At 43.3% G+C, this 13459-nt stretch overlaps 1 protein-coding gene across 4 annotated transcripts in view; it reads right to left on the bottom strand.

The window, feature by feature from the left end:
• Positions 1-13459, bottom strand: part of HERC2 (HECT and RLD domain containing E3 ubiquitin protein ligase 2) — a 2956340-nt gene that overhangs the window by 1582999 nt on the left and 1359882 nt on the right. For all 4 annotated transcript variants that reach the window (XM_069636605.1, XM_069636607.1, XM_069636603.1 and 1 more), the window contains exons 43-44: positions 4610-4748; positions 4243-4386 (exon numbers count right to left, since the gene is read on the bottom strand). In XM_069636605.1, coding sequence (XP_069492706.1) covers positions 4243-4386; positions 4610-4748 — 283 coding nt within the window. The remainder of the gene's footprint in view (positions 1-4242; positions 4387-4609; positions 4749-13459) is intronic.

Raw genomic sequence — 13459 nt, forward strand, 5'->3', positions numbered from 1 at the left:
ATCCGCTACAACAGGATCTAATGTAGGATCTCGTACAGGAACTCAAAGGAGCTGCGGCCTCACGCCATGCGAGCTGGCCACCCCCCCCCCCCCCCATAGTGGCAGCTATTGCAGCAGCTAGAAACATCTTTGAACGCTGTGTACTGACGGATTATTGGCAGATTTTAACTTTTGGTTGCGGCATTAAAAAGACAACATAGCCACTGTGGCCCAAACCAACCTGGGTTTTGATCAAAAGATCCATGTTCACACCCATCGCTTGGGGCATACTCTAGACTGGGTATCCACTCAAGGTTGTTTCTGTGGACTTTCAAGTGTAGCCCTGCCCTTGGTCAGAACACTTTTTTGTGCAATTCACAGCTCAGGCGGGATTCCCAGAAAAGTGAAAGGTGGAAAGGCTCAAGCTGTGCTAGTTAGAAATGTTAAGAACCTTACACTGGAATGGATTGAACCCCTGCTGAGCCCATTGGCTGACCTTTCTGATCTTAAATCATCCGATGAGCTCTCAAAGTCTCTTTCTGCTAATCTTGGTAATATCTCTAACACGTTAGCTCCATTAAAACAGAGAAGGCGCAACGAAGTGGCAAAAAATAACTCGTGGTTCTCCCCGGAATTAAAGAAACTTATTTCTTCTACACTTAAACTTTTCTATAAGTGGAAACTTAACCCTACCCCTTCTGCATTGGCAGCCTATACAGGAGCAGCCAAAGTATACAGGCTAGCGATATTTGATGCAAAAAAAAATGCACAGTCAGATGTAAAGGAGCTTTTTAGGATCCTCAAGGAGCAAGAAAATATACACTCGCCTGACTCTGCCCTGTTCGTGAAGGACGATGGTGCGCAAGGATTCAGGAAGCCATGCAGGGCAAAATGAATGATATCATGGCAGCTATTGCCCATAAAAAAAGTCAAACTATAGCAGCAGGTGAAGGCTTAGATGGGACTACTATCAGATGCCCTTCCTTCCTTCAATTCAGTTTTTCTGCTAGAATGGTGCTGAATTGGCTATTATAGTGGAGCAGCTCAAGGCTACAAAGTTTAAGGGTGATCCTTGCTTGGCTGTCATCATTAAAACTTGCTCACAAATTCTGCTAGAAGCCATCTGTACATTTCTGAATTCATCCCTTGCGGAGGGTTCGTGCCCCTTGATTTAAAGAGGGCATGGATAACCCCTATCCTCAAAAAAACTGGCCTACCCGTGGACATTCCGCTTAACTATAGGCCTATCAGCAATACCCCATTCCTGCAAAAAATTCTAGATTGGGTGGCTTATATCCAAATTGTGGGCCATCTAAATACATTTCCCATTCTTAATAAACACCAATCTGGATTTAGGCAGGGGTTTGGGACAGAGACTGCGCTGCTCGAACTCTGGCTGTCGAAATGGATCTTCCTTGCTTCTGGGGTCCCGCACTCTGTTGAGGGGGCTCAGGCTCAGTCAGTCCTGCTTCCTGGGAGTCCTGAGGATCTTCCTGGATTTCTTGGCCAACTTAAAAAGCAATGAACACAATCTGGTGTTCCTCTCCATGGCTATTCGGTTTCCAGAAGCAACTCTGGAAATTCAACCAGCTCTGAAGGATGTCCAGGTGGCTTACTTTGGAGTTGGGGGGAGAAGTCATCCTTGCAGGCGCTTCTCTGTCGATACGAATTTGGAGTTTCAGCACAGCAGCAGGTCTTCACTGGGCAAACCAACAGTCCCGGAGTTGCAGCAGGTGTCCTCTTCAAGTTCTTCTTCGGTTCCTTCGTCCAGTGGTCGACTGCCTTCCAAGCCGAAAGCCTTGTATTTTATTCAGTTCACTCCCATTTATTCCAGCTTAGCTGTCAGTCACCCAGCAGGGTGGCTGTCCTTGCTGGAAAGTCAGCCAGCCAATCACTACAGAGTGCATTTGGGTCTCCTAGGAGACTAGGCACAGGGAGTTTCAGGCACCTCCCTCACTTCCTGCCCACCCCAGACACCCTGGAGCCAGAGGCGGACTGCTCTTGTGAATCCCGCCAAAGGCCAAGCGAACAATGGGACCAAACCTGGTTTGGCACGCAGAGTAAATCTCAAGAAGGTCCTTTCCACAAAGAAATGGTGAAAAAAGAAGACCGGGCCGTTTTGACAAAAATGGCACCCTTGGGTGCTTTACTGAAGCTGCGAACGCAGCCCGCAGTAAAGACACAATATGGTAGTTAAAACGAAACCACTGCCACCAGTCATTCATCGAGGAAAGGGTACAAAAATGTTACATGAGAAGCTAGACAAAGGGGATATTAGGTAACCAAAGAGGATATTAGGTAACCAAAGGGGATATTAGCTAACCCCTCCAGCACTCTATTGTAAGATAGTGTGTACTGGGTCTAGATAGTTACAATGTAAGTAAAGTCAATTTCACTTTACTGCTCTGGAAAACAGTAGTTTATCCCAGAGAAGGTATTTAAACCTTTGGAAATCTGAAAGACTTCCCTGTGTCACTGCACTGAAGGTGCTGTGTGACACGATGTAAACGATTATGCCTATGGAGTTTGTCAGACTCTTAAACCAAAAGAAACAAGTGTTCAATATCACATTAAAATACATGAGAGAGTGGAAAAAAAGAGTCTCACTCTCTCCAGGTTAAAAAATCAAGTCCTCAAAATCGAGCAAAGTTGCTGGTGGTCTCTAAGGTGGAGGAAAATAGCACATTTCTGAGAATTCTCTCCAACAGGCTTCTGTATTTTTTACCATCTTGGGGCACCCTAACAATATGTACTTGCCTTTTTGTTGTATGCGCTCTAGATACACATCAATCATGTTTAGGGTTAGCTCATATGGTTCTCCAAGCCCAGATCACTATGAACCTGCCTTGCCCAGCCACCTGCTCCCTTAAATCCCTGGCTTAACTATGAGATGCCCTGGAAGATCTGGGTTTCTCCGGAACCTTTCCTCTGAAGTTTTCTCAGTGTACATTTCAAACACCATTTAAGGCAATGAAAACTAGCTCTTACTCACCAACCCCTCTTTTATGATAGCTGTTTGCACGCTAGCCTGGCAGCCTTCTGACTCCCGTTGTGTTTTTTCTGGAAATGCACCTTAAGCTGGGTTACGAAAGATTTTCTTTTTGCACCTTTCCCTTCATAGATTCCTAAAGACCCTCAGTATTTTTGCTTATTTTTTTTAACCCTGACCTGACTTTAGGAGGACAGTAAAAGCTTCTGTTTTACTTCCCTCGCTGGTCTTGCTCATTCTTATGGGGGAAGGAGGCTTTACTTTAAGTATTTATATAGCGCAATTCCATGGACCCGTGGGTTTAAGGGTACAACAAAGAGAGACATACATCAGACAAAGCAGAATAGTAGTATCCGGATCATAGCTAATACATCAGGATTCAAGCAAATAGAAGAGTTTTTAATTTCTTCTTGAAGAGATCTGTCGACTTTAAGCATTTAAGTTCCAGAGGGAGGTCATTCCATGCCTTAGCGGAAGCATTATCTTGAGATAAGCCTGGCTGCTCAACACGCTACCAAAACTGTGTAGTACAAGCTTATACCAAAGGTTGGTTTTCCTATAGCTGCAGTCAGAGTTGTTTGTAGTGTTCCCAGAGGGTACTGCATGCAAACTTTGCCCAACAAAGCCAATAGTGTAGGTTGGCCAGCCTTCATCCGGCACAAAGAAATGTCTCATATGGCAAATAAGACATGCAATGGCATGAATTTGCCAGGTATCCATGCAGTACTAATATAAAGACAAACAGTGATCGTAGTAGGATATTGATGCTAATGATGGGATAGTAAGATATTGAGGATCCGCAGTAAAAATGTGTCAAGGATTTCTTTTGTTTTCTTCCATTTGCCATTCTTTGGTATACATTAATCTATACAGGCTCAATCTGTTCTTGAAGTTATTTACATCATAGAGTAGATGCTATAAATGGTAGCCGCCCCTGGGAATAGACCAACCAGCACCTTCTAGAGAAGAATTTGCTTTACCTATGACATTCTACAATCAAGAAAAACCATGTTACAACTGGTCTCCAAATCCTTCCTTCCTTCCCCCGTCTTCCTGAGTCTGGCCTCCCTCTTTAGACCACTTCCAGGTCCTTCAACCATCTACATCTCAAACTCCTGCCGCCCCAACCAAGGACAAATGGGAAATAGATACATTTGGTATGAACAAAAAGTTTGTCAACATGAGATGTGTTCACATGCATATTACTGCACAACTGTTGGCACGTATACATTGTAAAAACACTACTTATGAAGTTTAGAAAAACACTAATGCACCTGTGGTGTTTACTCCCAATTCTGGAATGGCCGGCTGAGAGAGGATCTGCCGCAGTTTATCCTGGTGTGAAAGGAGAGCACGACCAGCTTTTAAAACATACAGCTTCAACTGCTGGCATCTTAGGAGATCCAGGTCCACTTGGTCTGTTACATTAAATAGAACATACAAAAAAGAAGTTAGTCATCCGGATGAATGAGCTTGCAACATCATTAACTCCAACATGCTCAACAGTTGTAGGATCAAAGGCTCACAAAACAACCCTGCAGGTCCAAAACATGTGCACCAGAGTCACTACAAACATCAAATAAATGAATAAACATTTAACAAAAACTTACTTTCACTTGAAGAATATTAAACTAATCTTACCCGTTAAACCATGACTGGGCACTTTCTTCATTTTGTGCTTTTCAAGCTTGCTTCCTGCTAAGTTTACCAGCTGAGACCAGACGGAGAGCATGGGGTCGGTGAACGGCAAATTATTCACATTAAATGACATCACAGGAAGCTAGAAAAGCAAGCGTAGAACAGCGGTTAGTTTTTAGCGGTTCGAAGATCATATTCAACCGCATTAACATTTTGAATACATTTCAGATAATTTTGAAATTTGTTTAACAATATTTATTTTTGGATCACTTTAAAATGCGCAAATCATTACCTAAACATTGAGCAAAAATGAATGCAAAAACTATAAAGACATGACGGTCGCCACGTCAAAGGCAGAACTAGATCCTGGAGGTTTGTATGAACTGCGTTGCATCTCAGTGACCAACCATTTCAGGGACAGGCTTTTTTCATTGTATTGCATGCTGTGGCTAGGTCTCATCAGGTCAGGAAGTAGCGCTGCATTGGATGAACAAATTACTTAACACTCAGTAATGTTCTTTCGGCTGGATTAAGCCCTTCCTCCAACAGATGCCTCATTTTTTATCTTCTATCTGCAGTGCAAGCTGTATTCAGACCATTTTTTTGCCACCAGGAGGCAAAACAAGGGCTCCAGGTTGGCTCAGCTGGGAGCCTCAAGTCAGGCAAGACATAAAAGCCAGTATATATCGAGACACCATGACCAATGACCATAGTTTTACCTCTTTTTCCCTAGCACCGGCAGTTGCAGGACCACTGAACGGATGAGCCTTTCGCCAGTGGGGCAGGTTGGAATGAAGCACATTTAAAGATGGCCAACCCTGAACAGAGCGGAGGAGCCAACCAGTGCCTGCAAGCTTGCCCCCTATGTGATTGTCTGCCTCACCCCACATCTGCCAATCTGATGGCCCACATTTAGGCCCAGGGGTGACGACGTACTCCCTCATTCCACAAGACAAAGGAGAAGGGCTCACACCACCAGCTCCCTCCACCAGAAGCTGCTGGAGCAGCTTTGCAGCTATAATCGAGAAGTAAGCCCTGGTTGAGCTTCATCACTGGCTGGGGACTGAAAAACTGAAAAGACATAAAAAGTTGCAGTCTAGCAGGTGACGTGCTGGAAATATCCTTGGCTGAAGTGCTATTAATTTAACAGCATAGCGCTCCTGTTTGGGGGCATCCGTGAATGTTTAGAACCTTCATGTGGGCACATATCTTTTTCACCAATATTGATTACTGGTGAGGTCGACACATTTAAAGATGGACAGCCCTGCCTAGGGCCGAGGAGTCATCCATTGCCTGCAACATTGTCCCCTCTGTGATTGACTGCCTCACCCCACATCAGCCAATCTGAGGCGCCTGTAACGCTCACCTGGTATCCACAGGGACGTCACTCAGCCTGTTCTGACCTCTTATGACCTCGAACCCTTCCCTGGAGTCTACTCGACTGGAGACTGGGCCTGAAACACAGGATTGGTAGAGTTTAACTCCCTATTGTCTCTGTGTGCTTGAACCCCTTCTTCCCCGGGGTCCAACCCTTCCCTTTGATCCACAGCTCACCTTGTTTTCTTGGAAAGGGTGCTCTCCGTCCTGCTTCCAGCGCAGGGGCGTGTTGATTGATGCAGACTCGTTGCTGCCTAGTTACTTCACTGGCAAGAGTCCGACAGGTAAGTATAATGAGTCTTTTGAACAGTTCTCCAACTTAGTTCCTTTCCTTCCTTAGATGATGGCCGGCATCCGGGGATGGCGATGTGCTGCTGAGATGAGTAGCGCTGAAGGTGAGTGAGAGCGTGATGCGCAATGCGACACTTTCGTATTTGTATTGAACTGAGTTCTTTTTCTGTGTCTTTTAGGTGCCGTGACGTTTTCAGCGTGGATGCCGGTTATGAAGAAGAAATGCGATGAATAAGCACGGTATGCGGCGCCTATAGATGTTTCCATGCTAACCTGGAGTGTCTTCTCCCTCTTGCAGATGGATGAGAAGTTCCAGAGACTGAGTTCCCCCAGAGCGGCTGGGATTCAGGTAAGCGTTTGAAGTTCGTACAATCTTTAAAAATAAGCAAAGATTTGCTGAATGCTTACTAATGCCTTTTTTCTGTTCTTTTCCCTGTTCCTTAGGAAGCAGCATGCCGGGATGGGAATGACACCACCGAAGATGCCCGCAGAACAGAAGAAGCGATGAATGATGGGCAGAAGTGCTGCAAGGTAAGGCTGTTCCCAACGGTGTTCTTGTTCTTGCAGGAGCTGAGTGCAGAAGAAAGATGCAGGCCTACTGGAGACCGATCCGAACACTGAGTGTCGCGCTGCAGGTGCAGAAAACACAAACCATGTTTCTCAGCCTGGGCGTGGCTTAAATAGTCTCTGGGTATCCCAGGTGTCCCTGGGCTGAACCACACTCAAAAGACTAGATGGCACATGCAGTTCTGGGAACCAAAATACGTGGGGTCATCCATCTTGTCCCCATCAATGCACTACAAGTCCAATCCCCAATGTTATCCTATGGGAGTGAGTGAGTCTGGTGCCACAAGCGCCAAGTCTGACTCCAAGCAGGTCTTTGGAGGGATGGAGAGGCCCTTGAGGGCCATGTAGGTGATCATGGCCTGGCTCCAGCCTGACATCTTGGAGGGCTGGGGACATGAGGGGCAGGAATCATGACACGCCGGCAGGCGAAGCCAGCCCCTCCATCGAAGACCCCGTCTGTGCCTGTCCGGGCCTGGGAGGGCTCCCCCATGAACTATGAAGCAGCCCCCAGACACATCTGGCACCTGCATGATCCATAGCCCATGCACCTCCATGATCTCTTCAGATCTTCAAGTGAGCAATGGCTGAACTTTCCACTGCCGCCTCCTCCTCTAACAGATTCTGAACCAGAAACAAAATGTGCCTATTTTCAATCTGTATTCTCTGACTCACCTATTCTACCCCTTCTGCATTGCATTTTGTGACCTGCATTTCATTTTCGAATTTGGGTGTGCGCGTTCTTCTCTCATCTTGCGCCCTACTGCTGCATTGCATTCTGTGGTCATTATACTGAAAGGTTATCCCCTACCCTGTTCAGGAGCGAGGAAGTATGAACAAAGCACAGTTGAGTGTCCTGACAGGAAACTTATTTTGCAATGGAACCCAATTCCTGTTTATGCACAGTGTCACTAGCACGAACTACAAATACAATTTTAGGAGCTCGTCCTGACAATCTAATTTATGCTGCAGGATTTCTTGACTCCAATAGGAGAAATCAAACACATTTATGTGTCAATATTAATTTCATCCTTGTGCCCGACAAGGTATTTATTTTTTCACCAATATTGTCTCGGGAGGATAGCTCAGTGGCAACGTGCTCGCCTTGGAAACAAGACGACACGGAACACCACAGGTTCGATCTCCGGGTCTGCGCTTAGAAACCTCTGGGTATTAAGCGCGTTATAAATAACCTATCATATCATATCATAGTAAATTAATACATGTTCACAAATATACAAAACAAAATCGACAAATCACAAATCTGCATACGGTCAAAAAAATAACAGTTACATTCACAGCAGGGGCTTAGTTAACCTACATGAAGTGCTTGTGCATCAATCATGTTTCTTAAGGTGGCCTACTCATGGTACATGCCTCTCTAACTAGTTCTCAACAAACCTAAATCAATAGTTAATAGGTTCAGGGGCCTACGTATCATGTATAGCATATTTTTCAACATTGCTACTGTACTGCGTCTTTTCCAATGTTTGTAATTTCTACACCCTTGGGCTGTACGTTTCAGCGATATGTTGATATAACTTAGCATTCCTCAGGACCGAAAAAGAATGGACTTTCTTTAACCAACACCAGAGGAATAGTAGAGTGATAAGAAAACACACAGATGTGCCCCATTAGAGGTAACAATGATTCAATTCAGACATTAGGGACTATAACTAAAAACATAAAACAAATGTAAAAGGGCCCGATTACCATTAGGCCTCAAATGACTGGAAACACTCACCCAAAAAAAAAAAAACCCACTGTGCACTCAACATAATACTCAAACCACCCATGCTATGCTTACCCCCACGACAAGGGGAACGGATACAAATTGCAGATCAATTGACCGGGAGCATCTCTGTCACTTCCTTTATATTGATATCTCTATTTAATGGCCATAACCTGGCGGTATGTTGTGCAGTCATCCAGATCACCAAGGAATAGGTTTCACTTGTTGCACGCTCCTAACTGGGCTGAGTAGTCCCTTGTTGGCTGTATAATAAAACAAATACAGATTGATCTTGCTAACTATTTAGTATAGCATATGGGGTGAGAGAACAATCTTGAGTCAGTCCCAAGTAGACCAAATGTGCATTCATACATGTAAACTCTTGAAGCCTTGCATGTGGAGTGTTCGTAACACCCGCGTCACACCAATTCCTATGTTGGATTAGAACTACTTAAAACTCCAAGGCACTCCCTCTCTATTACATACTTAGTAAGAAGCTTGCGTCACATGAACTGCCGAAAAGTGAAATATAGAAAGCAGAGCCAGCTTAGAAATAGTGTATATGTGCACGCACAGAGTCGTCTCACTAGTCATTTAATAATACATCCAAGATGTGAAAGCAATCCTTAGTGAGTACGTACCATGTGGGCTAGATGTGTATACATACATACAAAATACCAAAATGTTATGTCTAGGGCATTCAACAGTTGCGCATCTACACCACTTCCTAGATCGGGTTGTAACTATTTGGGGTTCCTAGACACACTCGCTCTTTTGCCAACTTTGGTAAGAGCCCACGTCACATTGACTACTGGAAAAGAAAAAGATGGCAAAGGAGGCAGACTAAGAAAATATATGCGTGAGACCACCTATGACAATGCGTCGCCGTATATGTTAAAAAATGGGCAGTATGTATTAAGGTATTGGTGATAATACTTTACTGATTAAATGGGACAGTATCATGTCCTCTATCTGATCTGCATCCGGAAGTGTGCTCGTCCTCTGGTTCCGGCTAGCATCAGCTAGACAACTCGATTGCCCTATTTATAACATCAGGAGACAGTCTATTCAAACTGCCATATTGGAGTGGAATAGATATGGCCAAATGCCTGCACTATCGTATTAATAGCAAATGCTGGATTGTCCGACTAGCGGTACCAATATTCAGAATATGTACTGCATTCAAGTTTTTAGGGCATCTAGAATCCTTTGACTATATACATTATAAGCTTAAAGGAGCAAACCATATGCTAGATACAGCTGGTTGAACCTAGTTGGGGGCTGCAAAAGATGTCATGAAAAGCAGATACGTTCAATAACTGTCGAGTGCTACAAAACTCTGTGTGACCACTCTGGGAAGCGATTCCACATTCTGTCTGGTAAAGCACTCATATAGCCGGGAGAGTATGATCCCTTGCTGTACAGATATTAAACAAAGGAAATCATGACTAACCATCCCCCATAGCAGATGGTCAAGGTGCCACAGTAGTATCTATAGGGCTGGCATCTCCTCATTCAACCCCCTTTCCAGTGTTTTTAGATAAAAAATTAACCTGGTCACTTTTCTCAGAACCATTCTCAATGGGTCGATTCGATTCTGTACCACATCCAGTACCCACCATCTAGGGTCTTTCACTGTATGCAGGTATTAAAGGAAGTGTGAGACAAGTGGGGTTATAATGTTTTTACATCTAATTCTCGAACAATGATCATTAATTCTGATATTGACTGCTCTTCCTGTCTGGCCCACATATCGCAGACCACAGGGGCACCTAATACAGTAAAACTACATTTGATGTTTTGCAGTTTGACATGTAACGTAGTACCCATGTCTTATCTTCAATCATAAATGTCCGTTTTTTTTAGTGTAGCTACAAGCCTTATACAACCCGCAAAGGAAATGGCCCTTCAAGGGGCGCAGTTCCTAGTTCCAGATTGTTTGGTTTGCCTTCAGTTTTGGGGTCTCAAGTGGACCAGTTTGTCCTTTACATTTTTTGAGCTTTTAAACGCAAAAAGGGGTAGTTGCACATTTACTAAACAGGAGTTCACCATTGGCCAATATTTTGTGACCATCTTTTTGATCTGATACGAATTTGTGTCATATGTGGTAACGCATGGGAGTTCGTCCACGGCATTGTCTCTCTCCTTAGGCTCTACAAGTGTTTCCCTTGGTGTAAATCTAGCCCTCTTCAGAGCGTGCAACACTAATTTATTCGGATAACCTCTTTCAAGCTACTCTTAAGGTTATTAGCATGCTTATAGTAATCTGTTATTGAGGTACAATTATGTCTTAGGCGTAGGAACTGACTGTACGGTAGGTTCTCTTTCAATGATCTCGGATGGAAACTTGAGAAATGCAGTATTGTGTTCCTATCCATACTTTTCTTGCATAGTGAACATTTTAAATGTCCTTCCTCCACCAGAATGTTCAGGTCCAGAGAACATAATTGATGTTCGTCAAATTCTATGGTGAATTTGATTGTTGTATGGAAACTTTTCAAGGTGTTGAAAAAATCATGTAGTGAGCTTTGGTCCCCTGTCCATATGAAGATTATATTGTCTATATAATGATAGCAATTGGATGTACAAATGGATTTTTTTCAGTCAAATATGAATTCCTCTTTGTAGGCTACCATAAATAAAATTGCCAGACTTGGGGCAAAAGCTGCTTCCATAGCTGTTCCCCTCCAGGTTTGCAGATAAAATTGCTTTCCATATTGAAAGATGTTTTTCTTAAGTGCTAGGCTCATGAGATGAATTATAAAGTCCGCAGGAACCCCATGTTGTACTGTTCCATGTGTCAATGCTTGACAGATATTTTCAATGGCATCATCTTGGGGTATATTTGTAGAGTGATTTAATGTCCATTGTGATCAGGAAACTGCATTCTGGATAAAATCATAGTTCTTCAAAGATCTTGATCATTGCCATGGTATCCTTAATATAGGATACAGTCTCCTGGCTTTTGGACTGCAGAAAAATATCAACACATTTACATAATGGTTTTAATATCGAACCACATCCTGAGACTAATGGTCATCGAGGAGGTTTAAATTGATCTTTTTGTATCTTGGATAATGCATAGAATGAGTGAATTCTTTGTTCCTAGAAGTTGAGATATTCAAATTCCTTTTTAGAGATCCAACATCTATCTACACCAAACAGAGTCATTTCCCAAAAAAATTTTCGGGTGTAGGATCTCTGCCTAGAAGCTTGTAACTTTCCTCATCCTGTAATAATTCCTGTATCATTTCATCATATTGGGTATTATTAAACAATACAATGCCGCCCCCCTTATCCGCTGGTTTTATTATCAGTCTCTGATCATTCCTAAGCACTTGAAGTGCTTCCTGTTCCATAATGGAAAAGTTGTTTCTCACTCTCTTTTTCTGAGTTCTCAGTCTCTTCATGTCCCCTAGTATACAACTTTCAAAAAGTAATAATTTTTTTGGTACTTGGTTGTCTTGGGGTGTAAATGATGACAGCATATCCAAATCGTTATCTTCATTTCCAATCTCTGTTTCATGTTCATGAAATAAATGTTTCAGCCTTAATTTTCTAAAGAATTTCCTGAGTTCTAAAGGCGAGGTAAACCAATCTGTTTGATTGGTTGGTACCAACGACAGGCCTTTTGCTAGAACTTGTATCTGGGCTTGCGTTAACGTCACTCCTGAAAGATTGAAAACTGGTAGCGCCCCGTGCTGTTCCCTGTTCGACTCCTGTTGCCCCATTCTTACTGATATACAATCCTCCGGGGTCTCTGTCTCCTCCTGCCTCCCAAGGTTGATACTCTTGGTTGAAAAACTCACTGGGGTATCCAAATGGGAAGCCCCTGCCTAAAAATTGATTCTGTCCTCGTCCCCTTAGAGGTTGTTCGTATCTGCAATTGTATTAGTCTTCCCCTGAGTCACTGCTAGTATCAGAGAAGGTCACTCACTTCTGTGGGCCTCTACTTATGTTTTTTTTGTCCTTTCAGCGTCACATAATTATAAGAAATTAGCTGCTAGAAACAGATTTATTTTCTCAGCTTTAAATTCCTGAATATCCTTATTCAATTGTTTAGCCTTCTTTGTTAATGTTGCTGCCTTAAAGTCTTAAAAGTGATTAGTTAGCTCCCTACGTATTTCTTGAAAATTCACAATTGGTGTATTTTCCCTACATTTCTGTTCCTGACTCTAATTATTTCTGAATGACTGTTCCCAATCTTTGTGCTGTCGTGATGGTCAGCACCATTAGATCTCTACTGCACTTAGTTGAAATGTAACTGAAGTTAGTTTTGGAATTCTCGTTTTCCAGGAACAGGCCTGGTTCATTCCGAACTACTCGTCCCGCTGGAATAACATTGGACTTCAGGTATTCTCTAAGAAAATGTCCATGGAGTTCCGTGCAGAACCCCCTTTTCTTCAATTTAAGTAACTCATCTGCACTTATTGACCCTTGAGTTATATGTCCAGTGGCTGATTGATCAAACAATGATGGTTCCTTTAAAAGCAGAGCACTCGCTTCGACATCTGTGCAGAGCCTGCTGACGCAGCTTCGAATCCCGCCAGGGCAATACTCAGCCTTTCATCCTCCCGAGGTCGATAAATGAGCACCACACAGTGTGGGTAATAATAAGCAGCGCTCAGACACCTGAGGGTTCATAGCGCCATATAAATGCTAAATTATTATTATTAATATCCAAAATTTGCTCCTCACTATAGCTTATGGTGTTCGCCTTGGCCATCCCCAACTAAAAAGGAGACAAAACGAGGCACCGGGAGGTAAATGTGAGGACAAAAAGTGTCCTCCTTCAATCAATCACCACGTGCTCAGACAACAAAATATGTGTAAAGAACAGTAAAAGAAGCATGAGTTACAGGAATACCTATACACAAATGGTCCCTCAC

This window comes from Ambystoma mexicanum, chromosome 7p, assembly GCF_040938575.1.
Source record: "Ambystoma mexicanum isolate Mex_15411 chromosome 7p, UKY_AmexF1_1, whole genome shotgun sequence".
NCBI lineage: Eukaryota > Metazoa > Chordata > Amphibia > Caudata > Ambystomatidae > Ambystoma > Ambystoma mexicanum.